The sequence below is a fragment of the Ovis aries genome, chromosome 3 (assembly GCF_016772045.2).
Source record: "Ovis aries strain OAR_USU_Benz2616 breed Rambouillet chromosome 3, ARS-UI_Ramb_v3.0, whole genome shotgun sequence".
NCBI lineage: Eukaryota > Metazoa > Chordata > Mammalia > Artiodactyla > Bovidae > Ovis > Ovis aries.
The window spans coordinates 34,280,475-34,297,420 of NC_056056.1; the positions used below are offsets into that span (position 1 = coordinate 34,280,475).

Here is a 16,946-nt window from a genome sequence, read left to right on the forward strand (position 1 = left end):
GGCTCTAAAGCAGTTTTTCTTGCATTCCTGGGCCTTGGGGGTATCACTCTTTTTCACCCCAGTTTTAGAGAGGGAATGTATCCTTATAGCCCCCACATGCTGGACATCCCCTGAGCTAGATGTCTGTCAAAGCTGAAGATGTCAAAACCAATGCTCAAATTCACCCAAATCTGCAAATACCACTGGGGACAAAAGCAATCTCAGGGTTCTGCCCAGCTCTCCGGATTCCTGCCCTCACTTGACTCCAGCCCAATAAAATCTTACGCTTACTATTAATAGCTGTATGATGATTTTAGGAATTTTTAAAAAACATTTTATTCAGTATTATCATCACTTTCAAAGGAACATTGGTCCAGATATTTAACCAGCCTTATCATCATAAATTTGCATAAATTCAGTAATGCTCTTTGTTTTAAACAATATGAAAGTTTTAAACAATATGAAATATAATTTTGGGTCAGTTTGAATGCTTTCTGCATTGATTCTATTGACGTGCTATCGATGTTTTATTAAATTCTATTGATGTCTGATATTACCGCTACTACTTCTGCTTTTATCATTTGCACGGCCAATTTTTTCCCACATCTTTACTTTCAATTATTTCATTCTGTTTCCTTTTAAGTGTATCTTTTATAATAGCAAATAGCTGGATTTCTTTTATTATTGCCAAATCTAGAAGTCTGTGACTTTTACGTTTTACTTTTATATGTTCATAAATATTGAGTGATATGCTTGGACTTATTTTTACCATAATATTCAGCATTTTTATTTAGAAAATCCACCCTCCCCACTCCCCTCCCCCTGACAACACACACGCTCTTACTCCACTTGATTACTCAGGGTTGTTTTTTCTTTGTCATTGCTCCATTTGATTTTTTTCTTTAATGGTATGGGAGTGATATATTTCTACTATTCTATTCAGTTCAGTCGATCAGTCATGTCTGATTCTTTGCAACCCCATGAACCACAGCTTGCCAGGCCTCCCTGTCCATCCCAACTCCCGGAGTCCACCCAAACCCATGTCCATTGAATCAGTGATGCCATCCAACCATCTCATCCTCTGTCATCCCCTTCTCCTCCTGCCCTCGATCTTTTCCAGAATCAGGGTCTTTTCAAATGAGTCAGCTCTTCCCATCAGGTGGCCAAAGTATTGGAGTTTCAGCTTCAACATCAGTCCTACCAATGAACACCCAGGACTGATCTCCTTTAGGATGGACTGGTTGGATCTCTTTGCAGCTATTTTTAAATGTTTACCTCATACTGTAATTTTTCTATTATCCAATGTGAGTCTACATCCGGTTCTCTAAAAAAGAGAAAAGAAAATCTTAGCTCTTGGAGTTTAGTTCCACATTATACTGATTGTTTGCAAAGTAATCCCTGCTTATTTAGACATAACAATAAATGTTATTGGTCAGTTACGTCATCGTTCTAACAGTTGACATCTGTCGACTTTGTGTTTCCTTGTATATCCAAAAGTATCTTTACATTTGGATTATATTTTGATTAAGTGTAAAATTCTAGGTTGGTAAAATTGTTTTTCAGATGATAAAACCAGTTTATTGCTTGGGAGCTAGAATCTCTGCCAAATGACTTTGAGATACATTGGTAGATGAATGGATATTTCTCTGGCAAAAATGGTCACATGGACTGAAGACCCTGTTCTGACTTTGGTGCTTCTGTTGTGGTTATGTAGGGTCATGTAAACATGTAAAACACTGAAGTGCTAGGTTTCATTCCCAGCTTTCAGACACGGAATCTGTTTCTTTCCCGCTTCTCACTGCCACTGGCTGCCACTACCAGCCCTCCACACCAGCTCTGCTTTCTGCTGTCAGATGCAGAGGAGCCAAGGCTGGCTGCTGGGACTGGAGGTTCATAGGTCTTTTGCTTCTCACACTACACGACCCCTTTAGGAAAATAGAAAATCCATAGAGGCCTCAGAATCCTCCAGAGGAATTATGGAGTGGTGGTGGAAAGTGGGAGAGAAACACATTATGTGTCTGAAAGCTGGGAATGAAACCTAGCACTACAGTGTTTTCAGTGGATCACAATACATTTAGTAGGAAATATACATTTCCTACGTTTGTATGCATTTCCTATGTTTGTATATTTCCTACTAACAAGAACATGACCCTACATAACCACAATAGAAGCATCAAAGTCAAGAAGTTAATGTTACTTTCATCTAATACTCAGATCCTATTTAATTTTCAGCTATGGTCCCAATAATTACAAGCCAGTTATTTTATGGGATCTCTCTCAATTTTGTTTTGTCTGATATTTTCATGTGATTAGATTCAGGTTATACATCTCTGACAAGAGAATCACAGAAGTGATTATGTGTTCTTCCCTTTGCATCTTGTCAGGTGATGTATGACTGATTTATCCCTTACAGGAGATGTTGATTTTGATTACTTAAGATGGTGTCTGCCAGGCAGCTCCACTACAGTTCTTTTACCCTTGTAATTAATAAGTATTTTGTGCAGAGGTAAGTATTTGAAACTATATAAAGATTCCATACCCTATCTAAACTCTGACTTACTACTTTTATCAGTAAGAACTCATGATTTCCTTTTTTCATTTAATAGCTTATCATCCATTATATTAATGCTCAGAATGTTCCAGATTTGGCTGGTTGGAGTTCCTTCAAGCTAGCTTCTGTGTCCTTTTGATATGATCTTTCCTCGATACATTCTTTGCTTTCTGGTACACGATGTCCCAGCCCTAGAATTGATTTCTCCAAGAAGCCTTGGGGTTTTTTGTTGCTGTTGTCATTGACAATGTCGTTGAGAATGTTATTTAGAATCCAAGGTCTAGGCACAAAGCTCTTATTGCTTCCATGCTACTACTGCCCCCCAAACCCTCTCAGAAGACACATCTACATCCATCTGTTTCTTTCTCCTTCTTTAATATTATTTGGCTGTGTCAAATCTTAGTTGTGGCATGCGGGATTGCTGATCTTCATTGTGGCATGCGAACTCTTTAGTTGTGGCATGTGGGATCTAGTTCCCTGACCAAGGATCGAACCTGGGCCCCCTGCATTGGGAGCTTCGTGCCTTGGCCACTGGGTCACCACAGAAGTCCTCATATCTATTTATTTCTGTGTTTATGTAGATCTATTGAAAACCAGGAACACATGCCAATACCTCCTGTTCCAATTCACCAGAGTTCCTTCTTGCGTTCTCCCGTTCCACGAAACACTCTTCTCCAACAGTGAGAAACGTGGCTCATGCTGTTGATTGTCGCAGCCCCAACAGTTCTCACACACATATTATGCCTTCCTCATCCTGCTCAGGCTGTGAGACTGCACTGGGCGGGCCCCTATGTGCACGTCTTCACCTCCCCACTCAAGCCAACCCCCCCGTCCTGGCTGCCTCCGCGGCAGGTGGCCTCCTCACCCTACTTGGGCTCCCCCGATAGCAGAGTCTTCCCCCTGTTGTAGATGCCCTTCTCACAGCACTCAGGCTCTAACAGCCCAGGTTGAGCTGGTCACACGTGTAGATGCCCTCTTGATTCTGTGTGAGTCGATTCTCCACACAAGACACAAACACAGTGGATTCATAGATGCCCTTTTCATTCTGTGAGTTGATTCTCCACGTAAGACACACACACACCCAGAGGATTTGATAAGCCATACCAAGCCACCTACCTGGTGGATGCTCTCCTCATGCTGACACCCCTCCCTGCCCCGAATCAAGCTGTCCCCTTTATGAGCTCCCACCTCACTCACTCCCTTTGACAGCCCACATGTCTTCTTGCTTCTGAGGATGCCTTTCATATTCTCCAACCCTACATCAGGCTTCCGACCCCAATGGACACTTCTCACCCAGCAGGGCCCTAACACACCACAGCAGGCTACAGCCCTGTGTGGATACCTCCTCACTCTGTTCAGTCTCACATCCAAGCTGGGCCAGTTCTATGCATGGCCTCCCTCCTCTCACTTGAGCTCTGACATCCATGACAGCCTCCAGCATGAATGCGTAACTTGCTCTGCTCTACATGGCATGAGGGCTGAAATCACTGGCATGAGAGCAAAGGGAAAAGGGGAGCTCCAGGAATAGTAACTGTATCGAGACCCTTTTTCATGAAATGTTTTAGTAACACAATACAATGTATGAGTGTACTGGGTCATACTGTGAAACACTTTACTGTGGGTCTCAAGCAAGGTTTGAAGGCCAGTGACCTAGGAAGGTTCTAGAATGATGGTACAGTAGCACCCCATTTAATACATCATTGTTCTCCAGACTGCTGTGTCAGGACAGACCCTATCACCTGCGTGTGCACCCTATCCCAAAGGACACAGCTTCCAGGACAAGAGATGTGACTTCGGTAGGCCACTGAGTCACAGACCTGGGTTCTAGCCCTGCTTCAGCCAATCATTAGACAAGCACTCCAGTTACCTGATACATGAAAATGCAGAGGACATGGTGTGTACTTCTCTCCCAAAGTATAAAATCAGGTAGTCATGAAAAGTGCTTCAAAAACTACAATTACAATAACTGGCATTTAAGGATGCGTCAATCTGAATCTTTGTGAAATGCACACCTAATAGATAAAGGAACTGAAGCTTAAGGTTAGGTGGATGGATGAACCAGTATTTGAATCCAGATCAGTCCATTAGACTCCACCCCCAATCATTAAATGCTACTTTTCTGCATGAAGATAAGTTACTGCATTAGAGGCGAAGGAACATTGTTGCTATCAGATCAGTCAGTCATGTCCGACTCTTTGAGACCCCATGAATCGCAGCACACCAGGCCTCCCTGTCCATCACCATCTCCCAGAGAGAATGCACTGTGTTGTTACAGAGTTTGAATTACTTATATGGAGAATGAATCTCTTTATTATTCCCTTTTAATATAACTTGTGAAAGCTCTGAGTCTTGTAGCAGCCCCCCTTTTCTATGTAAAGAGTTTTAAAATACAGGAATCTGAGACAAAAAGGGGCCACTCTGAAATGCCAGTGGAGGGACCTGGTGCAGGGTCCCTGGGTGGCACAGTCATTCTTTAGCTGTGAGATGGCAGCCAAGGTGAGGCCCTTGCATGAAGCAGGTGATGGATAAATATGTTGAATAAATGATGAAACTCCAACTAGAAGTCTTTTATCTACTTAAAATAATTGTAATATATATTGGAACTATACGCAACCTTGTTCTGTATTTTCCAAGTCTCCTGTAAATGTGTTATCATACTTTCATAATTTAAAAAAATTTTTTAAAAAAAAGGAATGAATGAGAGCCTGGCTAGGGCTAGAACCCTAGCAGCTTGGTGGGGTAGGGAAACAGGCTGAGCTGTGGCCCTCAGCACCAAGGTGAGGGGCTGTCAAGAGGGGCCTGAAGAGCTTGTGCTCTGGGCAGCTGGAGGGGGCCAAGCAGAGACAGAGACCAAGTGTGGGTGGGCATGAGCAGAGTATTCTTCACAAGACCATAAAAGTCCACCTTAAATGTAAATGCTAAACAGCAACCTTCTTCCTCCTGCCCCCAAAGTGGAAATCCTCAGAGCAGCAGATTGTTCTGGTCACGGACAAGTGGGCAGGACAGGGAACAGACTGAGCCACATGGGGAAGAGAAGCAGCAGAGGAAAGTGCACGTTCAACCCCATGAACACATTACCACTGTAGACATGCATACCAGCCAGAGATCAGAAACCTCACCAAGCCACCTTTGGTCCCTGCAGGTCTCTCCTCAGCAGGGGAAGACCTGTGCATGGGAGGGGCTCTTCACCCTCACCAGGGACAGGACTATGGTGGACCAGAGCAGGTGCAGACAGTACAGGAACCCAGATTCTAGCCCAGTGGCAGTTTTTATTCCTTAGGAACAAAGATAGGTAGGTAAGAAACTCCAAAAGGAAACAGGAGCATGAATGACCAAATGACACGGGGGTGGCATGGCTCAGGAGTTAGATGGACGGCGCACTCCACAGTGGACCTGGTCATGCCCTGGTTCTCGGATCAACATCCACCCCATCCCCAAGTGCCCACTGCAAAGGTAGGGGGTGGGTCAGAGAGCTGAAAAGCGTCCCTACTGTACACAAAGGAGATGAATGTACCTGTGTGTTCCGAGAGGCCTCTCAGGGACACCAAAACCTCCCTCTCAAGAATGGAGGTAGACAGATCAGAATGTCTGGGTAGCACAGACAACCTGAAAGTAGTGTCACGGGGCCCTGTGTGGCTGACAGGACCTGTGCTCCAATGGGACTGCAAGGGACACAAGAGCTGGCCAAGGCAGGTCCACATCAATCTTGCCAGAGTGGGCCCAGAACAGCTATTTCTATTCACTTCAAAGAAGCCTGGCGATGCTGAATCAGAAGCCATTATTCTTTTGCCAGGAGATTTACCTCTATCCCCTTTTCTGGCAGAATTGTACCCCCTGCAAGTCTGGTTCTCTAGAGAACAAATGGGCAAAGAACAAGGAAAAACCTTGTCCTACTCTCACACCTCCTGTGACATGACAGCTTCTACTGTAGCACAAACTCCCAAGAACAAGGTCCTTTGGTGTGGCTGAGATCACTCAGTCTGTGATCCTCCTGCAGAACACAGGGAATTCATCCCTGTACCGCAGGGGGCCTCTGGGTCTGGGTCCTAAGTCTGTGATCCCAGGATCACAGTGAGGTCTCCTGGAGGATGAAGGTGGGGCTGATCCCCGGCTGGGCGGGGCCTTCCTCAGTCACGGCCATGGCCACCTGGTCTCTGCTGCCCCTCAGCATCCCATTGCTCATCTTCTCTGGAAACATACCGGCTTCTAAGGAGAGGTCCTGGGAATGCGGGCAAAGGGAGCAGCTGGGTGAACGTGAGACGAAGCGGAGGTGAAGGAACCTCCCTTTCCTCTTGCAGGAAGGGTGACCCTGCTGTGATTCCGGCTAGAAAGGGGACCAGCGAGGGGCAGTGGGGAGAAGGGGAGGAGCAGGCCTGGGGTGAGCACGAGGGTGGGAGGAGGGAGAGGACAGGCCAGCAGCTGTGGCCTCTCGGGGCCAAGACCCTTCTGCCCACCAAGCCCCCGCTTCCCTGTGGGAAGGAGCTGGCAGCTGCTGCCGGATAGTCCAGGCTCAGGCAGATCATCAGAGGATGGGGGCTGGGGGAGAAAGAAAAGGGGGGGACGGAAACCAGAAGGCCCCACAGTAGTCTGAGAGGGAGGGGAGGGGTGATCTGACAACAGAGGAGCTACCTGGCTGCGGGCTCTGCAGGGAAGTCGCTTCTGACAGGACAGGGGCAGGAGGGAGAGGAGTTTCGGCAACACTGGGTAAATGGTCCGAGGGTCCACAGTCCGGCCCCGCATGCCCCCTGAAGACAAAGTGCTCCTGAGGCTCCTAGTGTATAACCAGGGCACTTCCCAGAGCCATCCACTCTCACTGCTCTGAGCCCCCAGCCCCTGCCCACCTCCTAGAGCTCCACCAAGGAGCCTGACTATTCCAGACATCCAGGAGCCCCTGAGCTCAGACCCCAGGCCCCTGAGTGCCCTCCCTCAGGCAGTCCTCATTTCTTTGCGCCCCCATCCCACGCCCTCTCACCACTGAGCAGACTGACAGCCAGGCCCACCACAATCACAGTGGTGGAGTTGTGAGCGCTGTACCATAAATACGACAGGGAATAGAGCCGCTGTAGCCCCGTGGGCCTGGGAAGAGCAGGGGGTGAGAACAATTAATTAGCAACTCATTGAAGGAGCAACTGACCCTCAGGCACCTGGCTCCCCATCCCCACCCCTGACAGGTCCCAGAGTCCAGGGAGCCAACACCCAACATTCCCTACCCCTCAGGCTTCTAGTGGCCCATCCCTTAGCAAGGGCCCTGGAAAACCCCTCAAGAATGAGCTGCTTTCCCCAAGGAGAAAGAGAGTGAGCTCTGACTCACTTGGAGGCGGCAGTCGAGGGCATGAGTGTGGCCATGGTGACAGCAGTCAGATTGCTGGACAGGGAGAAGCTGGACCCGTTAGGGGGAGAGGGTGCTCTGCCAGAGCCCATGCTGGTCACGATGCTCCCAATGCCAATCCAGAAGGCCATAATCAGTCCAGCCAACAGGCCCACGATGGCACCCTGCCCAGGGACACGACACTCTCTTGTCACAAGGCCAGCCCCACCGAAGCTTTACACCAGTTCCCAGCACTCCTGGTGAGAGCCCTGCCAAGCCATTCCCCAGGTCCACCCCCACACATGACCCTGGAGGCATGTGGGTCACTCACAGGAGGATTTGCACAAGGAAAGAACATCCCAAGGCAGAAGAGTCCAAGCAGCGGCCCCCCAACCATACCAAAGATGCTGATGGCTGCCTGCAGAGGACAGGGTGAGAAAACGAAAAGAACACACAGCTCAGAGACCCCAGCCTCAGCAATGTCCCAGAGCCACCACCACTGCCTCAGAGCCCCACCAGTCAGGTCTGTCAGTCTCTTCTCCCTGGAACCACTAGAAGCAGGATCCTAGAGGGCAGAAATGGTTATGGGAATATGCCTGGGGTTCTCCAGAGGCTGACCCTTAGACTTCTCTGAGCCAACAACAACCCTGGGGCTTTTGGCTACCAAAGAGTCTATTCAGACCTACAGGCATAGCCGGTCAAAGGGGAACTTCTGAAACCTGCCCTCTGTGTCAATTCCTTTCACAATAGCGGTCTTCTTCCCTTTCGGATTTCAATCTGCTCCTTTTCTCCAACAATTCCGTTCTCTCCAGAGTTATTACCTGCAGCACAGGTCCCATCTGCGAGGAAATATAGGCCATTCCCAGACAAAGTAGCCCATAACCAAAGGCTGAGAAAAAAGAAGGGGAGAAATAAGCAGATGTGAGTTAACACAATAAGCAGGGAAAGCAGAGCAAAGCTCCTTCCCTGGTCAAACTACTACCTCTCTGTCCCTGGGAAGGGAGCATATTACCTCAGGACCCAGCTCCAGGTCCCTCCCACCCTGTCCTCACTTCTAGATGACCAAGACTGCTCCCCAGGAAGTTCCCTGGCACATAAGCAAGGTCAGTGCTTCACTGGGCAAGTGCACTTCAAAGCAGACAGCCGACAGTGCTTAGGGGGTACCTTAGAAAGTACATGGCTGAAAAGATAAGGAAGTATAATCCCACCGATGATTCTGGAAAGCATGGTGGCCTGGACTTCAGAGAAATGAGGAAACCAGGGTCGAATCAAGTCTTCCATTGTAACAGTTGCCAGTGAATTAAAAGCAGAGGATATGGTGCTGACAGAAGGAAGAGAGAGTCAGGTCCAGAGGCACAAACCTAACAAGGGACCCTGTTGAGGGACGAATGCCCTGCAGGCAGGAGAGGACATGTGTAACCCAAACACTACTCTGACAGCTGGAACCGAGGAAGAGGCCTGGGAGGCAGGGACATCTGGCCTCTTCTGAGTGGGGTTCAGGTTTGGTTCAAGTAAATCAATTCCTGGTATAGAAGACTCCTTCACCAAACAGGGGTCCTGCCTAGGAGAGGACATGCCTACCCACACAGAGGAGCTGTCCCTTGTTCACAATCGGGTACAACAAGAGGCTCAGAGGGACCTCCCATCCACCTATCACCTTGTACTCAGAGGGGCCAGCTGTGTCAAGCCTGAGGGGAAAGGTCAAAGTACCTGAGGGAGCCACTGAAGAGGCAAGCGACGAAGAGCCCAGGCAGCCCTGGCAGGCCTCTCAGGAGATCCATCACAAAGTACAAGACGAACTGCAGGTGGGGCAGAAGAGTACAGCTCTCCCCAGAGAAGCCCTTCCCAGGGGAGCGCTGCCCTTCCCCTCCACATGCCACCCGCGTGCACCAACCGGTCTGTGGGGACTGGGCGCCTTAGGAAGGGGGCCAGGCACTGAAGGCGACCCCCAGTAAGTGGAGAGAAAGTGGGCTCTGCAGAAAGAAGGGCGCAGCAGCCCGTGCCCTAGCTCTCCCCCGGCCAGTGGTGTGACTTGAGCATGCTGCCCACCCCAATGGGTCACCTTTTCTCCTCTACCAGGTGAGGCTGTGAGGAGGGACAGAAGAGATCAGCTGTGTGACAGCTCCCCACAGGGCAGGTGGTGCGGAGGAGTGAGCCAGTAAAGGGAGGTCCCCGCTCCCGTGGGCCGGGCCCTATGATCAGCTGCAGAATCCCAGAGGACTTCACATGCGGTGCCCACCCCAGGTGGGGGTCCTCTCTGCAGCCACCAGACACTCCCTTTGGGGGGTCCAGGCAGGGAGCAGGGAAGCCATCTCACCTGGTCAGGGGCTGCCTGACTCTGCTGGGTGCTCATAGGATACTCCTGGTAGTAGGTAAACATGACCAGGCCAATGAGGCAGCCCATGCCGAGCGCCACCTGCTGGCAGGGGAAGACGGCGTAGCAGGAGCTGCAAGAGAGGCCAGTGCCAAGCAGGCAGAGGGTGTTAGCAGGCATGTCCCCACGCCCCAGAAGGCAGGCCCATGTCCTGCCCAGTGGGTGTGGGTGTGCCCTGGCATCCTGCCCCACCGCAACTGCCCCCGCAGAACCGGGGCCTGCTCTCTCCCCCATCCCGAGCGCCCCCTCTTCCCGGTCCTGCCCTCACAGCACTGCAGCCTTCTCCGTGCGGGAACTGAGGTAGCGCTGCACCTGCGCCTGGTTCACTCCATACAAGGAGAGCATCATGAAGACACCCCCGAAGGCCAGCGTCCAGAACGTGTGCCGCACAAACGGGTCCGGATCCAGCCTGCCATAGACACCAACGTGCCACTGTGGCCCCAGACTCAGCCTTCCCTGCCCTCCTCCGACAGGGGGCGGGGCAGAGAGATGGCTGCCGGGGCCAAGGTGGACTCAGGCTGGGTGGGGAGGGAGTGGTTCCATTCTGCCAACCCACAGCCTCATCCCAGGTACTAGAAACATCCTGACACCTGACCACCCGGGGCAACACTGAGCTTGTCCTCCACCCCTGCAGGCCCAGCCTCCCACTGGCCTCAAGGCTGCACCTCAAACCCCACAGCTTCCCCTCTGCTTACTACCGCCCTAGGTGCAGGCTCTAAGAGGGGCTCAGCTCCCAGGCATGACAGATCCCAGCCAGGGAAGGGGTTTACTTACTCAATCCCAGAGATAAGGCCACGCTGGGAAGCCACTTCCCACACGTGCCCCAGACCGCCCACCTTGGCCGACCCCACAATGATAACCGCCAGCTGCCCTAGGAACATGACCAGAGTCTGGAAGACATCTGTCCAGATGACTGCCTTCAGTCCGCCCTGCAGGGAGAAGACAGCACCCCTGCCACAGATGTCCACGGAGCCACACCACCAGCGAGGGCAGCAGCCAGCCGCCAGCGGTGGACAGCTGCTGACATCCTTCCCATCCCACTCCCTACCATCACATCCCATCCCCCAACATAATCCCATCCCTTTTCACAACACCCTAAAAAGTCATGCCCCTCACCAGTATTCTTATCTACTACCCACCTACTTATCTTGTCCCACCCTTTCCTCTTTCCCCCCACCTCCCTCCTCTCCACTTTTCCCTAAGACTGCTTACCAGAGCAGTGTAGATGGTACAGACAATGCCTAGGGTCAGCACTGACAGCCAGAGATCAAAGCCAGTCACTGTAAACAGATAAAAGTCACATTCCTATCTCCAGAGGAGGGTTTCCCAGGGATAAACCAGGGAAAAACCAGGGAAATGAGGTAAGATAAGAACCATTTGATCATTAAAGATGAAATAAATCATTTACCACAATGAAAAAAAAAAAAAAGTTTGCAAAGCTCCACCAAAAGGTGTTGATTAACCAATTCAGATGGGGCCTGGTAATGTTTGATTAGCTTTCCACCTCTAGTGAAGACCAGCCAAGGGCCCAGATAGTGGAATAATTCGCCGGTCAAGGTTAGGTTCTTTTCTGCATTCTCTCCTCCACCTGCCCCTCCCAAAGGTTTTCCCTAGCCTGCAGTGGCTGGGCGCCAGGGACTGTGACTCCTCACCTGCATTGAGCGCCAAGGATGGAGCATAGAGGACGACCCCCATATAGATCACCTGTCGGGTGTGGAAAGAGAATATGAGGGGAGGAGCCGATGAGGGGGGGCAGAGAGAGAAGACAAGACAGCCTTCAGCTCCAATATCCCAGAGGCCTCCCTTCACCTAGGCTCCCCCTCCCCCTCCTCCCAAAGTTTGGTTTGCTACCACCATGGTTATACGTGCCAGAACTGGAAGGGACAAGATGCCTCTGGGGGTGAGTAGGAATTTCAGTCTTGCTAGTCTGAGAGCAGGGAAGGCTCCAGCGAGCCCGAATCCATGTCCCCCTACCCTGCACCAGGCTCAACTTCTATCCTCATTCCACTTACCATCTGAAAGATGAAGGTCACAGTTCCACAAACACGCACAGCTTTATTGAACCGGAGCTCCAGGTACTAGGTAGGAGTAGATTAAAAAAAAAAACAAAAAACGCATTTCTCCCCACCCCATCCCCAACAAATCACACACAACTTCCTTCAGGAAGTCCAGGAACAGAGGAAATAGCCAGCTCATATCCACTCTGGGCCCCCATCAGCACAGCAGTCTTCTCCCCGAACTCCTACCCTGCCCAACCTCACCGCAGTGAACTAACTTCTAGACACACGATGTATTTATTCCCTGCTCCTCTCATCAGGCAGACAGAGTTGAGGAGCCCAGATCCCTGTGTGCCTGGTTCCTTCTCTCTACCCCTGCCCCTGAGGGTCCTCTGTGCTCCTCCCTACCTACCTCATAGGCACTGGTGATATGCAGGCGGTAGAAGATGGGGATGAAGACATGTGCTGGGATCAGCAATCCTAGGAAATAGCAGCAGCCCAGGAACCAATACTGGGTCCCGAATCGGTAGATCTCGGACGGCACACCCAGGATGGCCACAGCTGACTGGAAGGTGGCCAGCAAGGACAGCGCCACAGGAAGGCAGCCCATTTTGCGGTCTGCCAACAGCAACTGGCCGATGCTATGTCGGCCCCAGCCACGATAGGCATGGTAGAGCCCGATGGCAAGGGAGAGAACCAGCAGCAGGACAAAGACCACATAGTCCACCAGGCTGAAGGTGGACGTGACTATGTTGGTGTCTGAGGCTGGAGGGAGGGGTGTGGCGGGGCTCACCCCCACGCTCATATTCTCTCTGAGTCTGTGACCTGCGGCCACTTGCTCTTCCTGGACTCTGGGCTGCCACTCAGCCGGGCAGTGACAGGCAAGTGGCTACGACCTGACTTCCAGCCACCGTCTCACAGTTCTCCTCCACCACCAAGTGACGTTGTCCGGGGTGAGCTACAAAGAAACTGGCTCTCAGGCAGGCCTCCCCTGCCTTCATGGCAACCCACCCTTGGGCTTGTGCATTCCACACCCATCACATTTGCCCAGCCAGGCCCCAGGGCAACCAGAAAGGTCTGGAGGCACTGATATATGTATTTAGTAGGGCAGAGTGGGGAGGAGAGGGAGGAAGCAGCAGATTGAGATAGCCAGGAGGTAACTATTTGGCCAAGACCTTTCTGGGTATACACAACTGTGAAACTTTCTAGCCCACCCTCTAGTTTCTTCCCAGAATTCCCTGCCCCACCCTCCCCTGCCTGAAGGCACAGACCCAGTCACTACAATGTACTAAGCCAGCAGAATCCAGCCTGGCACCTCCACCCAGCAGGGAAGAAACTTCAGGAAAGAAGAGACTAAGGAAACCATGGCCTCCTCTATACTCCCAGCCTCAGGCCCCACCTTCCATGATCCCCAGTGCCACCTTCCAAACAGCACGCCTTCTCAGCACTGATCACCAGGAAGACCACGGCAGCCTCAAATTCCCTTTCAGGCATCTCCAGGCCAACCACTCTGTTCTCCCCAACTTATTTAAAGCCCTGCCAACCACCTCTCAGCTCCTCTACCTGTAACACGGCAGTCAGTAGCAGATCCAGGGAGAGAGGTTGGGTTCAAAAGTGAGAGGCCAACATGCTGGAACCAGGGGTTCAGAGTTACAATTTCAGGGGCACTTCAGAGAGAAGCTAGCTAGCCAGGGAGTTGGGGCAGGGGTGGGCAAGAAAAACAGTCAGGGGAAGTGGTGCTATCCCACTGGAGCAGACACCTACCTTGAGGAGCAATCCCTGCTGTGAAGCAAGGCTGCCTGGAGAAGCTGCGTGTCTGGAGCTGAACAGAGGCTGAGGGCCTGGTCTCTAAGGAACAGAGGTGAGAAAAGCTAAGGGTAAAGCTCAGCAGCTATTTGTTCCAGCCCCTTCAGGGAACCAATCACTGTGGTCCAAATGGCCCTATTACTCTACAGCCCCCAAACTCCAGCTCAGCCCTAGAGACTCCAGAGTGGAGAGCAAGGAGCTCACATTCAACGGCATTCTTAGATGGATTAGGGTTTTGCTGCAAGTCCCACTTGGCACTGCATGCCAGGAGGAATTGCAAAAGAGTTGCTGAGAGACGGGAAAGTTGCTGTTCTAACTCCTGCACAATGAATACTAACCCTTAGAGAAGATATTAAATACCATTATCCTCAGAACAAGGACCAGATCACAGTATGCCAAAACCTAAAGGAATCTTAGATCACTAGCATAACCCCCTCACTTACCAAGACACACCGAGGCCCGTGAATTTAGAAAGCCTAACATGATGACCATTAACATTTTTTAAAGACCTGTTGGAAAACACAGCACTGTGCTATGTACTTTATAAGTATTAGCAATGACAAATAATATCTATACCTTTCAAAACACCATGTCTTTCAGGTTATACACTTTATATGAACACTCTTTAGTTCTCTAGGGTTAGACAGCATCATAAACAACAGAGAAATAACAGGATTGTCAGTGGGTGTGACAGGTAATTCACCAGAAGTCCCTCCCTCCCTACTCCCTGAACCAGGGCTGGAGCAGAGTGTTAACTATTGTCAATCATTCCTGGAACAAAGTTTAGGTTTCAACCAATCTAGAGACAGATTAACATAAATCATGTCTTCCGTTCTTGCCCACTAGGAGAAAGATCAGCCTTGCTGTCTTCCGGCTCTCCTACCCTGTGTTCCTGGACATATGCTGTCTGCCTGGCAAGATATGGCTTCATGCAGACCAAACCTGAACCCTGAACCTCCTGGGGCCAAAGAGGAGGTGAAAATAAGTTGGCAACTCTTGAATCACATGTTCTACTCAGTCACAAATGTGAGTCCCCAGAACAATATTCCCAACAGGCCACTCAGGTTTAAACTAAAGATGCCCTGGGCCTTTGCTACATTGCAACATCTCAAGTTTTCTCACTCCTCTCTGCCAAGTTTTTCATTGCTATGATAGAGGTGACAGGAACTACCAGAGAATAAGAGGAAATATGTCTGCTGTGTACAAATAACAATGTATAGACGTAAAGGGTTAATGATATGGCTAGGCAGGTAGTTGCAGAAAGGAAGGAAGGTCAAAGTATAGAATGGAAAACAAGATGTACAGAAATGGAGACCCTCTGCTGCTGGGGTAAACTGGCAGGGCTTCCTGAGAATTCTATTTGCACGAGATGCAGAGAACACTCCTGGATGGCTGAAGAGCGGGGCAAGACAGGAAAAACCTGACCCAGTAACAAAAACTTCACCAGACACGGTTCTAAGAGCAGGACAGGGACCTTCTAACCTTTAAAAAACTCACCTCTCTCTGAGAGGTGCCAAAAGTAACAGAAAGGCTGTTTCACTAAAACTCTCACACACAGGGCACCAAATAGCAGGCTGTAGGGGGCTCTTTTAAAACTGATATACACAAACAAGAAAGAGAATCATTCCTAACCACCCTAATCACACTCTCACTTTGGTAGCAAAATGAATTGCTCTGACTCCTACAAAAGGCAAAGGGGCCACCGCGGGAGCAACCTTCCCCAAAAGATGCCTTCAAAATCTGTCCTTGTGCCTAGAATCCCACAAGGTCTGAAAGGCTCTAGAGGTCCTCATTAAAACGCTAGTAAGTAACTAATGCCTTAGTAAATGTGCCAGCCCTCTGAAGGTAAATGCTTTTAGGAGATTGCAGACACCTGGGGGTAGGTAGAAGGGGAGCCAGGCTAGAAGATGAGCTTTGATTAGCTTTGATGAGTTTTTGCTGGCCCTAACCAAAGCCCACACTCAGTCCCTCCGCACGGGGCTACCTCGGCGCCCTTCGGTCGGGGCCTCGTGCCACCACGGGATAGCCCTCGTCTCCCCTTACCTCCAGGGCTCAGCCAAGACTAAGAAGGTCTTGTAGTTCTTCCCGAGATCTGCATCGCTCCTTTTCTGGGAAGACAAAGGGGATGAGGAGTTAGGGGAGCATCTAACCCGCTTTCACTTCCTCGCCAGAGCACAGGACACCGCGTGGTTTCACGACTGAACTGAAAGGGACAGGGTGCCCCGAGCGTCCCCAGGATCGTCTCCTACCGACAGAATTTGTCCTTCGTCCTTTGCTCCCCCATCACCCTTACCCTCTTTATTTCCTGACTTCTCTCCTTCCCTCCACACGCGCGGTGGCACAATCACTACCACCTCGCCGCCTGCACGCTCACCTTCCCCGGACTCCAGGCTAGAAGCCGGCCCATCCCGCCCCTCATCTTTCCGCTCCTCCCCGTCCCTCCCCGCCCTGACGCCACTCTCCACAGCCTGTGTGCTCCGACCCACCCCCTCACGCCCCCCCCCTCGACCGGCCCACCTGCCCGATCTCCACACGTGGGTCAGGCCTCCACGGGAGAGCCGGCCCAGCCACGCCAGGCCGGGTGACAGCGGAGTCCCGCCCCCTGCCCGTCCCCGCGCCGCCATGTTTACTGAGGGCAGATGGATTAAACCCGAGTAGCTTCAGAGACGCTACCCCGACGTCCGGGCGCGTGGAACGCGTCGCTGAGAAAGCGGTGGCAGGGAGGCCTTCGCTTAAGGGGTGAAAAGGATGTGGTCAGTCCCCCGAACTAGGACTGGGAAGCCCAACAACAACCAAAAAAATGCGCTGACCTCCACGACTAGCGGCAACCCCCAGCGCTCCTGGCACCGACCGGCCCACCTGACTAGCCGGGCGGGCCAGGCCACGCCCCGCACAGGGGCGTGACACGGTGGGAGGCGGGGCCGCCCGCGC

At 51.0% G+C, this 16,946-nt stretch overlaps 1 protein-coding gene across 20 annotated transcripts; it reads right to left on the reverse strand.

Moving 5' to 3' along the window:
• Nucleotides 1–290: 290 nt before the first annotated feature.
• On the reverse strand, nucleotides 291–16,880 carry SLC5A6 (solute carrier family 5 member 6). 20 transcript variants are annotated; one of them, XM_060411977.1, is made up of 19 exons: nucleotides 16,826–16,880; nucleotides 16,059–16,123; nucleotides 13,974–14,057; nucleotides 13,773–13,839; nucleotides 12,622–13,167; nucleotides 12,225–12,290; nucleotides 11,865–11,916; nucleotides 11,425–11,492; nucleotides 10,987–11,141; nucleotides 10,481–10,621; nucleotides 10,156–10,285; nucleotides 9,549–9,637; nucleotides 9,047–9,159; nucleotides 8,660–8,727; nucleotides 8,170–8,256; nucleotides 7,842–8,023; nucleotides 7,503–7,606; nucleotides 7,160–7,275; nucleotides 5,780–6,749 (listed from the first exon to the last, which is right to left on the reverse strand). In XM_060411977.1, exons 5-19 carry the CDS (start codon nucleotides 13,012–13,014, stop codon nucleotides 6,597–6,599), a joined length of 1,917 nt encoding a protein of 638 aa, XP_060267960.1. In that variant the 5' UTR covers nucleotides 13,015–13,167; nucleotides 13,773–13,839; nucleotides 13,974–14,057; nucleotides 16,059–16,123; nucleotides 16,826–16,880; the 3' UTR covers nucleotides 5,780–6,596. The 20 variants fall into 20 exon arrangements, with proteins under 20 accessions (XP_060267964.1, XP_060267965.1, XP_042101846.1 ...); XM_060411980.1 differs by having other exon boundaries at nucleotides 16,689–16,880; XM_060411978.1 differs by lacking the exon at nucleotides 16,826–16,880 and adding an exon at nucleotides 16,533–16,566.
• Between the last annotated feature and the right edge of the window lie 66 nt (nucleotides 16,881–16,946).